We start from the raw sequence: 16,759 nt of genomic DNA on the forward strand, positions 1-16,759 counted from the left end.
AAAAAAAAAGGACCTCTGTGTCTTTGTGGGAGTATGTGCACATGACAGAGGGTATCATGGGAGGCCAGAAGACGGTATCTAAGCATCTGGAACTGGGGTTAAATTTTGGTTATGAGCTGCCAAGACCTAGGTGGTGGGGACTGAACTCAGGCCCTCGGCAAGAGTAGCGGGCATTCTGCACTGAGCCAGTGCTTCAGTTCCATCATCCTGTAGAGCCCTGAAGGTGATTCTACAAACATGTGCAACACACCTGCATTTTGAAATTTCCATTTGTGACGTCATATTGGTGCGAGCGTTTTCCATTGTCAGATTGAGAATGCTCAGTCTGCGTTAGACCTGAAGTGTGGTTAGTAATGCAGTCAGCATGAACTTCCCTTCCAGTGCCTTAGCCCACACTCCTCAGGAAGATGGCCTTTGGTTCTGAGACCGGCCCTGGCTGATTTCAAGGGTGAAATGTGATTGCTCAGCTTGCTGACAGGGGAAATGTGGACATTAATGTGGCAACACACAGTCATAATTAGAAGCCTTCAGTACAGCCATGGCTAGTCCACAGGTATAATCAGGGCCCTTGGGCCTACCAGATGGTCTTCAGATAAAGAGCAACAGATATTTGTGACAGCATAAGGCAGGGGCAGTCCATGGAGCAGGAACAAAGACAGCTTCAGAGAAAGGGGTCTTGCTTCCTAAGTGAAGACAGGGAGACTGTGACACCCCTGTCCAGCCAGTTTCCTCTGTGTGCCCAGTGGAAGCCATGCTTCAGTTTTGAAAATATGCCTGGGGTCAAGTCCCAATACCAAACACGGCTTTGACTATGCCATCTCTATTTTTTGGTCCTCTAATTGCCATACAGGTAAACAGGTTTCAAAGATTCAAAAACAACACAGAGCTGTCAGGCTAATGCCCCCTATTTGACCACCTCCCCTTGATGGGGAGACCTGGTAACACTCAGAGGAAGAGTAAGCAGACTACCAGGAAGAGACCTGATCGGCTGTGATCTTATAGTGGGGGACTAGGTCCCCTTCTGCCACAGACCTAGGGGAGGGGAGTAGGATGGAGGAGAGAGGGAAGGGGGAACGGGAAGATGCAAATGAGGGGATAACAATTGAGACATAATCTGAATAAATTACTTAAATAAAAAAATAATTAAAAAAAATAAAAGTAGTCATAAGATTAAAAAAAAAATGAAAAACTGCTTTGTGGTCTCTTGAATTAACCCTCACCCCACCCCCAACCCCCAGCCCATCTGTAGATCTATACACCTGTGTCAGGTGTGGAGGTGAGGGGGTGGCCACAGAGATCCACAGCAGTTCTCCACTCCCACTCACAATGCCCCACCTCCTCTAGAGTATCCTGAGACAGCCTAGAGAGGCTCTGAAATCCTGGTGGAGAGGTTACCTTTGGCATCCAAGTGGCTTCAGAGTAAAGCAGCTATGGCAGGTTCCAGAACGGTGTCGTCCAGCAAAAATAGACAGAGGGAATTGCTGTGGTTGAATTAAAAGTATGGCCTAACAAGGTTTATTGTTAGCCCTAAAATATTATAATCGTGGCAGTATTTTGTAACCTGCTAGCAATCAGTCAAGACACAGACACCTGTTATATTTTAAAATAGCCTTAGTTAACTTGAGGCAGGACAGATATTAATCCCCTAAACTACCACCCATATTGGGCTAGGGATCTCATACCCCTCCCCAACCCCATGCCATCTGCTTCTAATTTTTATTCAGCTATCTCCCATCTATAGTCCCAAATACTTTAATCCCCTTCATCTGGGTCAAGTCTCCATCCACACAGACCATGTGCTTCTTCCTTCTCTTGGCCCATGGCCTGGCCTTCCTTCTTGCTCTTCTCTCTCCTCTTCTGGTCCATGAAACTTAGCCACACCTATCCCATTTGGCCTGCCCAGGTGTGATGTCATTTTATGGGTCAAACAGGAATAAGCTCTTAGCGAGATTACATAGCAATCTTGGGGCACAGAGACAGCAAGCAGTAATTAGCATCAAAATACATCAGACCAACCTCTAACAATGAAGTTTTACTGTTCTACTGGTCATATTTGAGCTAAAAGAGTGAAACTAATCTTAATGACATGCTATTTAACCTTGCACCTCCAAAACATAAGCAATCCCTGCATAATATAGCATCCTTGGTATGTTTCACAAGTTTTCAAAATCCAATGTGTGCTTTTTAAACTCTGTGTCTCGGTTCCAACCGACCACATTTCAAGTGTTCAAATTTACAAGCAAGTGGCCACCATGATGAAGCATAGAGTCCTTTTCTGAATTACAAGTGTTTGCTACTCGGGGTGAAGTGGTGAAGAGAATTGTGCAAGCCTCCAGGGCTACAGCTTGTGCTCCAGGTGACTAAGCACATGGCCCCAGCAACTAACTCTGTTTCTGCAGTTAAAAACAGAACTTCCCAACACCATCCGCAAAAGCTGTGCTCATGGCATTACTACCTCAGAAAGGTGTGACCCCATAACACCATCACACTGAGGATTGAAGTTCAGCATGTGTGGGCCACTTCCTCCAGGGGCTCCTGCTAGCCCTGCCCTAGGCCGCACAGTGTTGCCATCTTTCCCAGACTGACTCCCTGACCCCTCACCTCCTACTTCTCCATGTTCTATTCCTCAATGCCTTCCCTGCATTTTGCTGATTATCACCTTCATCTCGGTATTTAATATGGCTAAATTTTCTTGCTCTAACTTAATTCCAGAATTTCTAGGAATCTACCATGACCGTCAGTGTTATTTTGAAGACCTTACCGTTATCAAGCACCTGACAATCTTTTGAACATGTCCATCTAAGAGTGTCTGTTTTCTGTCTGGGACCTTGGCCGCTGTTAGCCTCCTTCTTTCACTTTGACATGCAGCGCAGGGCTCCAGTAGAAACCATATATGTGCTCCTTACAGTGTGTAGGACAGACCTACAAACCAGCACAGCCATGTTACAAATCCCAAGGACGATGAAAATGCTTCACTCTTTCACTGGGAGTAAAACCGAACATCAAAGCTTTACTGGGTATTTCATATGGATTGTGTTCATGGCCCTTGGCTGACTGGTTCCATACATTTAAACTTAAAGGCTGTTAAGTTTTAGACAGTGTCTTCACACTATGATTCCAAATCAGGAATGAAATCACCTCTCTTCTGTACAAAAGCACCTTAAGATTATGAGTGCAAAAAACTATGTGAAATCTGACTTCTTCCTTGAGTATAGCTATGCAAACAGTGCTGCCTAATTAAAAGAATCCCTCAAATCTTTGCATATGTTAGTGATATGGAAATCAGTCCCTGCTTCAAGTTTGATGAGTAGTTTTGTCAGTTTTCCCAATTTTTCAGCCTGGACAACTTAGAGTTTTAGTTAACTGAATTGCAACAACGTATTAGTCTGAAACTATGATAATCATCTCATTAAATAAATTACATTTCTTTCTCACATTGCCCCCCTTCCCCAACTCAGGGCTTTGTGAACCACAATTTAAAAGTCCCTTTAGACCGAGGCTCCTCCCTTCCAAAGCAAACACAACAGTCCCAATCCTTTAATTTACAGAGATCTTCCTCCCACCATCCCCCATTCACTCCCACAAGCACCTTTCCATCCTTTTCTCTGGACGGGGGAATTTACATTTTACAGATACATAGACGAACATGAACACAAGGAATGTGGCTGGACAGACAAGAGTCAGACCCAATACCTCGAACTCAAACCATGAATGGAGACTTCCCATTCTAGTAAATACTCAGGGATAGGCTGTGCCCTTTCAGCTTTAAGCCTACAAAATTGATCTGGGAAGTTCTTTGCTGGCCTGCATGGAAAGTACATACTGCCTAACTCCAACAGCCTAGTCTTTTTAATCCTCAAAGATCTAAAGAGCAAATGGTGTGTCCCAGACACTCGTGTGCTGACATTCAGGTGTGAGTGCTGGTCTATTTGGGTGTGTAGATAGAAAGGAACTACAGAAAATCTTTTTTGTAACACCTGAGTGCACTTGCATGGAAGTCACGCTCAGTTGACAGAACCTAGCCAGCTAAGGTGAACACCTTCTGATCCTAGATCCATCCATCAGTGGTGAAAGAATGTCTGGGGTCTAAAGCCTTCAAAGACCTCCCTTCAGTAAGGACAGCTGAACCGTCCATAGAGCTGATGATGTTTTATTCCACTTCAATTACTTCACATTTTGGTCTTCCTCTCTTAGCTAGGACGGGGTAGGGAGATATAAAAAATCTTTATTGCTTTAGTATTCTTTGCTGCTTCTTCGTCATAGTTCATCTGGGCTTTTCCACTCCTTTGAATTCCAGGGTCACTCTTCTGCAGCTTCTCTGATATTTTTCTGGAGAGGCGGTGGCAGGCTTGTTCAGCTTCCCGCTTCTCTTCCCGGGACACATGCCCCGACCAGCGACCCTCCTGATGGGCAAAGTTCGGGGAACCGGGAGACCTAGTATTGGCTCTTCCATGCTCCTCAACCGCCGCTCATTTTGGCTGTTCAACCAGAGCTGGGGCTCCTTCCCGCCCGCGCTTGCTGTTCCAGGCTGGCGTCCCTTGGCTCGCCTAGGGCCCTGCGCCACTGAGGGCCGGCGCCCCAGCACCGCGGGGCGAATGGACTGCGAGCGCCAAGACACCGCGACCGGGGAGGTGGCGGGGGAAGGCGCCCGAGCCCCGGTGGGCTGTGGCTGTGGCTGTGGCTGTGGCTGTGGCTGTGGCTGTGGCTGTGGCTGGTACCGGGGTTGTGGGGCTAGCGGGACGCTCGGAGGGCCCGACCACGCCCAGCCCTTCGGGACGGGGCCCAGGCGGCCGCTCAGCACTCGCCCCCAGTGGCAGCCCGCGTAGTGCCAGCCTTCCTCCTCTGCGTAGCTCTCCCAGATGTCGCCTTCGGGTTCGGGGTCGAGCTCCTGCGAACAGGCTGGGGACGGCGGGGGAGTAACGGGGACACGGAAGTAGGGGAAAAGGAACACCGCTCGCAGCCGCCGCGCGGGAGAGCAGTAGGGCAGCCGGAGGGGCAGCGACATCTGCGGGCCGGGCCGAGCCGGGCTGCCGGGAGGCCGGCCCTGCACCCGCTCACGTCCGGCGCGGCGCAGCTATAACCATGGAGGGACCCGGCTTCGAATCGCCTCCGGCCTCAAGAAAGTTGAACAGACCCTTCTGAGCCTCCCCCTGGAGTCAAGAGGTGGAATGGAAACGCCGTGAGGCCTGTGTCCGCACCAGGGGGCGTGGGAGAGTCGGAAGAACCAGTTTCAGCCGGAGCTGCCAGCGCAAGCCATTGACACTTCAGTCCCGGGAAGGGTTAACCGCGTCCTGCCGCCTGGGTTTACTTGTAAATAGAGAGCTGCTGCTCCGCGCGGGCCCGGGCTGGCACTTTTAAGTTTTTGATTGGTTGCCAATGACATCACCGCCCGCGTTCTAACACACCAAACCCACAAGCGCGTCTGAGCGGGCCTTCTTCCCGCGGCGGGGCCACGCCTCTTTCTCCGCCCTTCTCGGCCTTCTATTAGCCAGAGGCCACTGTGAGGTAGCGGGCGGCGGTCTCTGGGTCCTCATTGGCGCAGTGCGCCGTCGCTCGGCGGCAGCTCCGCCCCCCCCCGAAGCTTACATTTACGCTGTGGCAAAAGAGAAAGTAACTCTGTGTTGCTGCTGGGGATCAATGAAGCTGAGTGAATGGGGGCGCACTGCGCGAGCGCATAGCTGGAGCCGGCGCCAGATGGTGGAGGGCTACGCTTATTGATGAAGTAAGTGGTAAACACCGCGGGCGGGCAGTCAGAGCTGGAGGGTGGAGGGTCCCGCGTGTGTGTGTGTGTGTGTGTGTGTGTGTGTGTGTGTGTGTGTGTGTGTGTGTGTGAGAGAGAGAGAGAGAGAGAGAGAGAGAGAGAGAGAGAGAGAGAGAGAGAGAAGAGAGAGAGAAGAGAACAGAAAACAGAGAACGAGACAGAGACAGAGACAGAGATCCACATCAGGTAAGGAAGGTCCTAAGGTTTAGACTCTTGGAGCTCCTTGCCCTGGGATGAAGAGGGAAAATGAGTTTTGGTTTGCTTAAGATGCTTTGTGGCAGTTTTTAAAGCCCAAGGCTTTGCTGATGCTCAGTGGTGGTGTGGAAGAAGAGATGCTACATGCCCCGGGAGTGGAGAAAGAGCATTCTGCAACCACTTGGGCTTTTTTTTTCTTCTTCTTCTTCTTCTTCCTTTTCTCCAATCCCTGTTTAGTGGTGGAAGGGAGATTAATGAGGAATCCGGTAGGGAGGATAGCGCTGTTTTTGTGGGAGGTTTCCCCGGCCGGCTAGACTGGATGGCTTTAGAGGTATCTGCTGCAAGGATGCAGATCTCAGAGCACTCTGTGCCTGTGCGCGAGAGCCGCACACTCAGTGTGGAGGTGCTGGTCTCAGCCTGTGTCTCTAGGAACACGTTTTTGAGACCTGCTCCCAGGGAATGGGCTACTGATTTCCAACGTCCCCTACCAGGTAACACAATAAGAACGACTAGGACTGCATTCGTGGTCCAGCTGGGACACAGTCACAGTTTCTGGAATAGTACTCGCTCTGAAAAAAAAAAAAAAAAAATACTACGCAAGGGAGGGAGGGAGGGAGGGAAGGGAGGGAGGGAGGAAGGCAGGAGGTTGGATGCTTTGCTCCCATCCTAAGGTGGGTGAGAGAAACCCGAGCCAGTGGGGATATAACAACACGGGTGGGTACGTGCTCCTGTGGGTATGTGCTCCTGTGTGTGCGTGCGTGGATTTTGCCAGTGACACTTTGGCTCAGTGTCAGAGAACAGTGACGGTGGGTCATGAGTAGACCGATGATGATCCATGATGTTTCCCCAGCCAGCTCTTAAAGTTCGTCTGGGTGAGTGACTCTTGCTTGGGGCTTGCTCGATTTCTTTCCTGTGTACACATCTGTAGAGGAGTCAGAATGACTGTGTTGTGGAGTGGCCTTGTGCCTAGGGGGAGGAGGTAAGTGACCCGTTGCAGGCACCCTTGGAGGAGGTAGAGGGAACCCCTGTGGGCACGACTTCCTAGCTTCCCAATTAGCCTGTCTGTGGTAAAGGGGTCAGTGAAGTTGCCCTCGGGGAATCCATACTGTTTCCAGAGGGATATCAGTATAGGGATGGAAAATCCTTCGCAGAATTCCCACCAGAGATGCAAAGTCTGTACTGCCTCAATAAAATCCAAGCCCCTCTTTTTTCTCAGGGGCACAGCACAGGGAGAGGTAAGGGTGAATGGGGCCACAGAATGGGCCATGGGGTCAGCCTGGGGTGGGGTTCCCAGACCTGACTCCTTGTAGATTTGATTTTAGGACTCAGTGAAAGGGGGGAGGGCATATACAGGCTTGATTTGGAAGAAGCCAACAGAAGACGTGTGAGCTTTGAAATCAGGGCTGTGCTGAGGACAGTCAAAGGATCCCACGGAACGGGAAGCAAGAGTGGCTTTAGCCTTGGAAGCTGACTTAGGAGGACACATTCCTTCTGATTCTCGCAGAAGGCTGACATCTGCCCTTCATGTAAATTTAGCTGCCATGCGTATCTGGTCATCCCTGTGAGCTCCCGGCAAATGCTCTTGCCTATCTCTTTGCCTTGGCTCTGGGTAAAGACATGAAATAGAACTCATGTCAGGGTGGACAAATGCATCCATCCCAGGTGAAATAGACTTCCAGGAGGGGAGGCTCAGCATAAATGTAAGAGCCTCCCCGTGTGTCTTCAGAGTTTTCAGCTCTTGGTGCCTTTGCCTTCACTAAGACTGAACTTTGGATGCAGCCCCAGGAAAGGGTGCCCATTACCATTTCTAACATCGCGTCCATCCAAGTCTAACCTTCGACTTAGCATCAGAATGAGCAAGGTCCCTCAGGGTTGCATCCTTTCTGTATACATCAAAGCCGATTTCAGCCTTTAATGGTATCACAGCCAAGGGCACCTAGGAGAACTTTGACTTTGCTCAGAGCTATGCTGAGGTCTTTCCCAGGGACTGGATGCGGCGGCCTTTTGTGTCACGTGACTTTATTCTTTCTTTGCTTCTTTCCCCTTCTTTGCAGACTCTTGAGTTCTTCTTGAATTGCCAGTCTTCAGCCTCCTCATGCCTCCATCTCCTTTAGACGACAGGGTAGTAGTGGCACTGTCTAGGCCTGTCCGACCTCAGGATCTCAACCTTTGTTTAGACTCTAGCCACTTTGGCTCTGCCACCCCAGGCAGCAGCAGCCACCCTCCTGTCATTGCCGCCGCCGCCGTTGTGACCCTCAAGGCTACGAATCTGACGTATATGCCCTCATCCAGCGGCTCTGCCCGCTCCCTGAATTGTGGATGCAGCAGTACTAGCTGCTGCACTGTGGCAACCTACGACAAGGATCACCAGGCCCAGACTCAAGCCATTGCTGCAGGCGCTGCCACCACCGCCATAGGAACCTCGACCACCTGCCCTGCTAACCAGATGGTCAACAACAATGAGAACACAGGCTCCTTAGGCCCATCTGGTGGGGTGGGCAGCCCCGTGGCAGGGACTCCCAAGCAGCTAGCTAGCATCAAAATCATCTACCCCAATGACTTGGCGAAGAAGATGACCAAATGCAGCAAAAGTCACCTGCCCAGCCAGGGTCCTGTCATCATTGACTGCAGGCCTTTCATAGAGTACAACAAGAGTCACATCCAAGGCGCCGTCCACATTAACTGTGCCGATAAGATCAGCCGGCGGAGGTTGCAGCAAGGCAAGATCACTGTCTTAGACTTGATTTCCTGTAGGGAAGGCAAAGACTCTTTTAAGAGGATCTTTTCCAAAGAAATTATAGTTTATGATGAGAATACCAATGAGCCCAGCCGAGTGCCGCCGTCCCAGCCTCTTCACACAGTCCTCGAGTCCCTGAAGAGAGAAGGCAAAGACCCCCTGGTGTTGAAAGGTAAAGATCCCTGCCCTTGCTCCTTCCTCTAACACCATTCTGGTCAGCTAGCTTCCCCCGCCCCCCCACCTTCTCCTAGAAGGGGCAGCCTTCACCCCCCATCCCCCGCCCCAGACACCATGAACCAAAACAGCCTTCCTTCTTGTTCTTCTTTTAGTATAGTAAGAAAATCCAAGTAGCCACGAGTTGCTATCCAGATCTGAGTCCCAGCCTTGATCTGGCTTCTAATTTGTGTTGCCTAAAACATTTCACTTGAGATGGTTTTTCAGAAGGTGATTGGTACAACCAAGATGGTATTGGCAAGTCACGCCTTCTCTGGTAGCTCTGTTTCAGTCTGTGAGTGGTGGAAAAGTTTTGATCTCTCAAGACCTAACTAACGTTGATAGACCAGAGGAGACATATAACAAATAGATCTGTCTACAGGTGCCAGTTCCTTGTGTGTGAGAAACTCTGTCACCTGTCTGACTGTCTTGACTCACACATTGCTTGTATAGTCATCTTCAACAAAGGTACAGCTCTTTCTTATAAAGCCTTATTGAAAGTATGAATTCTCTGCAGAAGCCCCAAGGGGATGGACATAGGGACTGCCCTACAATCTAGTCTTTCTGGTGTCACCTGACAACACTTGGCTTCTCCTTCTTTCCAAGGAGGAGCCATGCATCACTTCCTCCTGGTATAAAATAGCTATGATGATTGGACCCCCCCCCCCCCCCGCCAAAGGAATGGGCTGTCCCCTCTTCTCTGAGATTCTTCCATACAGTGTTGCCCTGACCTTGTGTATAGTCTACTTGCTCTTCTTTGTCCTCCAACACTGTCCTTTTGGGCTCTGAGCATCACTCCTCTGATATCTCCCTGGTCATGAGAGAGAGTGATAAATATCTTTGTTTTGTGTTTTGAGCAGTGTGTGTGTGTGTGTGTGTGTGTGTGTGTGTGTTGTTGTGGGGTCGGATTGGCGGGGTCACCTTAGCCACTGTTCTAAGGTGATGTTGATCATCAGTTTTGCCAGCTTCCTTTGAACACTTTTTGCATTTGAGACCGGCTGCTTAGGTAAGCAAGCTAGGATTTGTCTCTGTGGAACAGCTCTACCCATCCTCCTTAGCTCCCAAGTGATGTAGTCTGTACCACTCTTGGAAACACAGTTTAGTCACCCTTTGCTGTGTAACGCCCCTTCCCACTCTAATCCTTCGCTGTCTTTGTGGGCAACTGTCACAAAGACGCAGCTTTCCTTGGGATATGTGGGTTCACAGTTCTACACAGTTCTAGAAGCTGTGGGCACTGTCGTGATGGCGGCAGTAAGTTTCCTAGAGTCGCAAATATGTCAGAGTTCTGCTGTGTGTCTCTGGTCTTCACTTCTGAATTCTAGTTTGGTTGACTTTACTCTGCGGCTCTTCTCTTGGCATAATCGATCTTGTATTTCCCCCCCCCCCCCCTCAGATGAGAAAACACAATCTACAAATTCCTTACCTGTAACAGATAGATTTGCTGGCTTTTTTTTTTTTTTTTTTTTTTTTTTTTTCTTCTTCTTCTCCTGTAGATGGGATTGGTTTGGTGAAAATTATCCCTTTTTGTGTAGGTAACCTAAGAAGAGGTATCCAACAGCTCACTTTATGATGACTCTGAACTTGAACACAGGGCTGTCCAGTGTAGCAGATCCTCTCCTCTCTCCTGCTGTGAGCTTGGTGGGTGGAGGGATGGCCCATCGCTTGCCAAGAAGTGTCTCTCCTGGGGACTGTGGAGGAAGAAGGGGTTCCTCTACTTTCCCATGGATACATTTGAGGATCCCTGCAGCCTGGGCTGGCTCACTGGTGTCAGAATAAAGACTGCCTCAGTGGGGCGGGGCCGGACACGCTACTGACCTCACCACCAGGCGCCCTGGGCAGCTGCGCTGAGGGCTCGTCATTTCGGATTGGTGCGACACCGTGGCGGCCAGCTTGGAAGACGCTCTGGTGGTAGAGGTTGGGTCGTTTGTAGTTTTTTTTTTTTGTTTTGTTTTGTTTTGTTTTGTTGCGGGGAATTTTCCTTCAAATATCTTGGAATTTGGTTGAAAATATATAGTTCAGGAGTAAAAGGTTTTTGTTGTCTACTTTGTTATCATTATTAATTGGGTACCTTTGGGAGGAATGGCCTAAAATCAGGACCAAGGTAGGGAAGTAGAAAAAGAAATGGGCCGTTGAGTCCCCCTGTTATTCCCTTATCTGGTCAAACCAGAGGTTAATTTCAGAGTGTCCTTGAGGTGAAGGACGAGGCGTGCTTCTCTCAATAAGCATGGTGTGCAGCTTCTCCTAGGTTCTTGATTGGATCAAGTAGAGCCTTCTGGTCTGACTTCTCTTGTGAGACTTATTTTAGGACTTCCCTTGTTGGTGATCTAAGATTGTATTTCAGCTAATGCGGGAATGGTACCATTTTGGAATGAGTGAATTTTGTAGGGAGAATGTGGTTGGTGGGGTGGGGGTAGATGGTTAGAATATATGCTTGGAAGTCCCCAGGCTTTGTTAATTTATTTTCAGGGATTTTTTTTTTTTTTTTTTTTTTTTTTTTTTTTTTTTTTTTTGGAGATGCCCGATCCATTTAAGACTCTGGTCGTGTTTGTAAACACTGGTTGCTACCCTCCCAGTCCAACTTTTATGTCTCTCAGTTTCAATGCCATGGTCTCCATTTTTGGAGCTGCCTGTCGAGCTCAGTGGCTGCTCGGTTGCCATTTTAGTCAAGCAGTGTCAGGTTGGGACGAAACTGATCGGAGGCACAGAAGCCCCTGGGATTAAGTTTCCGCTCTAATTTATAGTCCCGGCCTGCTGTGACCTAGGTCCCAGCCTACGCCTGGTCTGTTCTTACCCACTGAAGGACCCTTGCCTCTGGCCAGCCTCGTCAGAGCGATCCACAGGAACAGATCTTTAGAGAGTTAATCTTTGGTGACTGTTTTAATCAACTGTAACTTGGTGTCTAGTCTAAGATAGAAGGCTTTTGATAATCCTTGACCTTCGAAAATGAGAGGTGCTGTTTTTGCTGTCATGTTTGTAAGGCTACTTTCCTTTTTAACGCCGCTGGGTTCAGCGAAATTATTTGTCCTTTAGGTATGTGGGATGGGTATGTCTCCTACCTCCCTCCTACCCCCCCCCCCACCCCAGAATATCTATGGCCTTTAAGACTTTATGATCAAAAATTTCAAACACTTAGAAAAGTATATGAGTATATAACAGATACCTTTATACCCACCAACTAGATTAAACACATTTTTCCCCCTATTTGTCTTCCCTTCCTTGTGTTTGGAATATTCTATGTCATAGACCATAGCTAACGTTTAGAGAAACATTAGATATTTAAGTTCGCCTGAGCGTGTTTTACAAGTGGTATAGACATTTTTTCCCAAATAAATACTTAGTGTCACATAACTGCCCAGGAGGGTTTTTCAAATGTGGAATGCCACTGTTACTGACTAGCCAGGAGACCCCCTCAGGGCCTGTCTCTGCCTGTGCAGTGGCATGTCAGAACCCAGGCCTGTACATGCTGTGAGATCTTAGAAAGCCCCGGTAGACTGTCTGCTCTGGATCTTTACAGCTCTGCTCTATACTAGAGGCGTCTTGAAGGGGTTGTGGGGGCAGGGGTCAAAGAATAAAGAAGGCTGACTGAGAAGTAAGTAGCTTAAAAGGTTGATGCAGAGGGAAGGAGTCGAACCCAGGGAGTTAGCTTCCTCTAACTCTCCACTGTGCATTTCCATGTGAGAAATCTTTTCTCTTAAAATGTACAAGCAGAGTTGAACTATTATCCGTGTAAAGATAGCATATGTAAGTTCATGTTATACATATCCCACCCCACCCACCCCCCCAAGCTCTCAAACCTCCCTTTTAATACCTGAACAAAGAGCAAAGTTGGGCTGACAGTTTTCTTTAGTCAAACCAGATTCTGAAATATTAGTAATCAGAGCAGGGTTGCCTGGCACTGCGGGGGGGGGGGGGGGGGGGAGACGGTGCTAAGAAATTAGAGACCCTGTGGAAGTAGTCTTACTCTGCTTTCTTTTGGGGGAGTAATATAGCCCCCTTTCTTTGTCTGCTCTTTTAAGACATTATCTACATCGCACACATTTTATTCTCGTTATCCTGAATTCCTGATTACTACTCAAGGCTGAATGCCAAACACAAGATCTGTAAGAAAAAGAAGAGAAATAAAGGCAGAACAGCAGATGAGCAAGCAGGCCCAAGGCCTCTCTGTTCCTCCATTCGGTGTCCTTGGGCAAGTTGTTTAAGCCTCTATTTGCCTGGCTTCCTCATTTGTACATAGAGGGCACAGCAGTGGTGCTCTCCTGACTGTCACTTAGGGACTCAATAAGCGATGGCTTGCAAAACAGTCAGCAGAGCTAAGTGCCCGCGCTGAGCACTCTCTGCGTGTAGCTCAGCATTATTTCTGTGGATTGAGATGCATCAGTCAAAAGATAGTTTGTGCTCTTCTCTCCAGGAAGTACAACAGCCTAGGTATAGCTGTGTGCCTCTGTGTGTGTGTGTGTGTGTGTGTGTGTGTGTGTGTGTGTGTGTGTGTGTGTGCGCGCGCACGCGCACGTGTGTGTGTATGTGTGTGTGTGTGCGTGTGTGTATGTGTGTGTGTATGTGTGTGTATGTGTGTGTGTGTGTGTGTGTGTGTGTGTGTGGTGTTGTTAGGGCCTAAAAATAACTTAGTGACTGTTACCTAATTTAAGTAGCATACAGTTGTGCCAAGTAATTGTAAAAACATGTTGGGTCAAGAGGCTGAGTAATTTGGGCATACCCTTAGAAGTATTTATTTGTAGGAGAGTTTAGGAAAACGGGACGATAAATCTGTCCAGCTAATGGTCTGGGTAGAATAATGAAAGTCTAAAACTTTTCAACTTTGTTTTCTCTGGCTTCTTCTCCTCGGTTTATTTTTGGACTAAGGATTGTAGTCTGCCTATAAAAGGGTAGATGGAAGGGGGGAGGGGGCGGTAGGTTGCTGCAACCCTGAGTGGCATAGAGGAGCTGGACCATGGGGGAAGAGGGGAGTTGATGCTTGCTCATGTCTTTGAGCTGGTCCTGGATGCTCCCCTGACGCGGTACAGACTTGCCCGCCCTCCTTGCCTAATTGCCACTGAAAGGTAGATGGCCTTGAGCACGCGTCCCCTCCTTATCTACTCTTACCCCTCTGTGCCTTATAGCTAGCTTTTTCCCATGGGGCTACAATGCAGATGCTTAAGGAGCCCAGGTGACCCCTCAGGGGTGACCTCCTAGAAGAAGCTTCCGTTCTCCCTATTGTGAGGCTGGGTAGTTAGTTCCTCATGGCCTGGGACAGCAGAGAGGAGGTGATAAAGAGTGGTCCATCCAGCTCTAGCTAAGCAGAGCGCCGTGGCCTCTGAGACACTCGTGGAACTTAACTAGAGGGAAAGGGCAAGTTGTTCTGCACCCAGGACTGTGGGGACTTAGCGGATCAGATCTGGGAACCGAACTGGGTGCAAGCCACCTGGGTTGTCAAAAGATGAGTTCAGGAAATGCTTGGCAGTGGTGGGCAGCTGTCACTGATTCCAAGAAGTAGCACAGGGTCAGGCAACTGGCAGGAAAACAGCCCACCTAGTTACGTTTCTAAAACATACTAGGCACGAGTGGGGAGAAGGGAGACTAGGTCTGCTTCCCCAATTGGTTTGTTTGGGTCAACCCATCAGGAGGTCTGACAAGGGCAGAAGAATCCTTGGGCAGAGGCCTATAGACGGCCATGTTTCCTTAGCTCTCTCTGCAGTGATCAGCAGTCATCTCCATTTTCCAAGATCCCCAGAAAGCAGTTTGGGCAGAAATTATGCCATATGACAGTGGTTAGGCACCTTCATACACTTCGGTACCAACTGCTAACTACACACTAAAGATATTCTGTTTGTTTTTATTTTGAGCCTGGGTCACTGTGGAGTTCAGGCTAGCCTCGAACTTTCAGCAGTCATCTTGCCCTCGCTCCCGAATGCTAGGATATTATGGTCATGTGCCACCACATCCAGTTTAAGAAATTCTGACCGTCAGAATGGTCTTTTAGTTACCTATGAAAGGCCGCTGACTCTATGTTGGTACCCAGGGCTATTTGTGCTGCCAATGGCGGGTGATTGACAGTCTCTGGTGCTTAGGTGCGCATGCCCCCCCCCCATAACCGCCACAAAAATTTCGATTCATTTGTTCTAGGGTACAGCCTGCACACATGCCATGATTTTTAAAAGCTCCCCCAAATGATTGTACTGCACAGTGAAATTGGAAAACCATTGATCTAGTTCAAGCTCGTTATGCAGTTATGGAAATGAGGCCTGGAGAGGTTTATGACTAATCCAAGGTCACATGCATGATTAATTTCAGAGCCTTGGTCCTTGGTGCTGAAACAGGGCTTGCCAGGTTCCTACACTGACGTATGAGTGCACACTATTGCCACATCTAGCAACACGGTGCATAGTATAAGACACGAGATAAAATAATTCCACTTAGTCCTTTTGAATACTAGTACCTTTTTTTTTTTCTTCAAGTTTTCATCCAAAACAACAACCACAAAGACAAGCAGAAGGATTCTGGAAACCAGTATCTCATGACTGAGATTTTACCTGTTCCTGGAATGTGAGCCAACTATTAGCATTGACTTAATCCAATCTTCTTAGGCACTTACTGTTTTCAGGACGAGCTAAAAAAAAATATGCTAAGACATATCCATGTGGAGGGTTGGGAAAGGGACATCTAAGCGTAGAGTGTTTGCTCGGCAGGTGCAAGGCCCTGGGTTTGAGCCTCAGAGCTGCAAGAAAAACAAAACATGCAGTTCAACATCTTCGATGCTAACCGCTCTTCTGCAGAAGCCCTCGAGGCTGTATACCTGGTAGGTAGAGAGGCTCCATCTTAGGTCTCACAACCTACTGGTCGCCCCTTCTGTGTGAAGTTGGGGGTGTCTGTCCTGTCTGTGTTTGCAATCTAAATGCTAAGAAAAGAGCATTCAAGAGCCTTAGACTGTGGTGCGTGGGTGCGCGGGGGGCGGGGGGGGGGGACGCGCATGCGCGCATGCAGTTGCATTTTCTCCATCCCTCAGTTTATTTTGAGAACAGTTTATCTTCAGGAAATGCTGTGCTGCTAAGTGTCTTTGTGCTGTTTTCTTTGCTTCCTTTTTCAAGAATGGTTCTAGCTTCCTCTACTTACACTACATGGGCCTACAGAATTTTTTCCTAAGGCTGTGGCCTGAGACGAAACGATTTGCTGTTTTTAATGGAAAGGGAACTATCGCGTGCTCTTTCAGCCTCCATGGTTCGGTTCCTCGGTGTAGCAGAGTGAAACTTTTTCATTTGAACCTCACTGTTTGGACTGTGTCTGATAGGAACAAGACCTGTATTTAATTTCACCGTGCGTCCTTTGTGAGAGGAAATAAACGGACCAGCCAAACAACGCTTCAGAGAGAAGGCCCGCTTGTTCTTAGCTTTTAGGTTTTTGGTTTTTTTTTTTTTTTATGTTTTCAAGTGGTATTCTGAGGTACGAGGCTAGGATGGAAACCTAGTTCTCTGTGGCTCCGAAGCCACGGCTGTTCCCCACACATGATGAAGACCCCCCGGTTAATTTCCTTTTCCTGTTGAGAAGGTGCTCCAGCCAGAAGCCAGGAAGGATTTATTTTGACTCACGGTTTGAAGGGACACACAGTTATCGTGGTGGGCAAGACAAGGTGGCTGAGGCAGCTGGTTGCATCTTGGCTGCAGCCAGGAAACTGAGAAAAATGGAAACTTGTTCTCCACTTGCTCTCTCTTTTTCCTCCAGTCTGGGAACCCCCACCCCACAGGAATGCTGACTCACACCCACAGTTAGGATGGTCTTCCCCACTTACTTAGCCTAGCCAAACAGCCTTCCCAGGCATGCCCAGAAGCGTGTCTTTTTGCTGATTCTAGGTCCTGCCACAC

The 16,759-nt window shown here is 48.6% G+C and overlaps 2 protein-coding genes across 3 annotated transcripts in view; one reads left to right on the plus strand and one right to left on the minus strand.

Annotated features, from left to right (window-relative positions):
• Nucleotides 1-3,933: 3,933 nt before the first annotated feature.
• On the minus strand, nt 3,934-5,522 carry LOC127190820 (relA-associated inhibitor-like). Its single transcript, XM_051148077.1, has one exon. The coding sequence runs from the start codon at nt 5,003-5,005 to the stop codon at nt 4,265-4,267; it is 741 nt and encodes a 246-aa protein (XP_051004034.1). The 5' UTR covers nt 5,006-5,522; the 3' UTR covers nt 3,934-4,264.
• Nucleotides 5,523-5,564: 42 nt separating this feature from the next.
• Nucleotides 5,565-16,759, plus strand: part of Dusp10 (dual specificity phosphatase 10) — a 36,792-nt gene continuing 25,597 nt past the window's right edge. The window contains exons 1-2 of one of the 2 annotated variants that reach the window (XM_051148074.1): nt 5,565-5,722; nt 8,011-8,865. In XM_051148074.1, coding sequence (XP_051004031.1) covers nt 8,052-8,865 — 814 coding nt within the window. In that variant the 5' untranslated portion in view covers nt 5,565-5,722; nt 8,011-8,051. Of the gene's footprint in view, nt 5,723-5,930; nt 5,948-8,010; nt 8,866-16,759 lie in introns of those variants that run through there. The other variant, XM_051148076.1, reaches the window with a different exon arrangement.

Source organism: Acomys russatus, chromosome 6 (genome assembly GCF_903995435.1).
Source record: "Acomys russatus chromosome 6, mAcoRus1.1, whole genome shotgun sequence".
NCBI lineage: Eukaryota > Metazoa > Chordata > Mammalia > Rodentia > Muridae > Acomys > Acomys russatus.

Coding starts and splice junctions, on each gene's coding strand:
- LOC127190820 (XM_051148077.1), bottom strand. CDS start 5,005: ATGTCGCTGCCCCTCCGGCTGCCCTACTGCTCTCCCGCGCGGCGGCTG.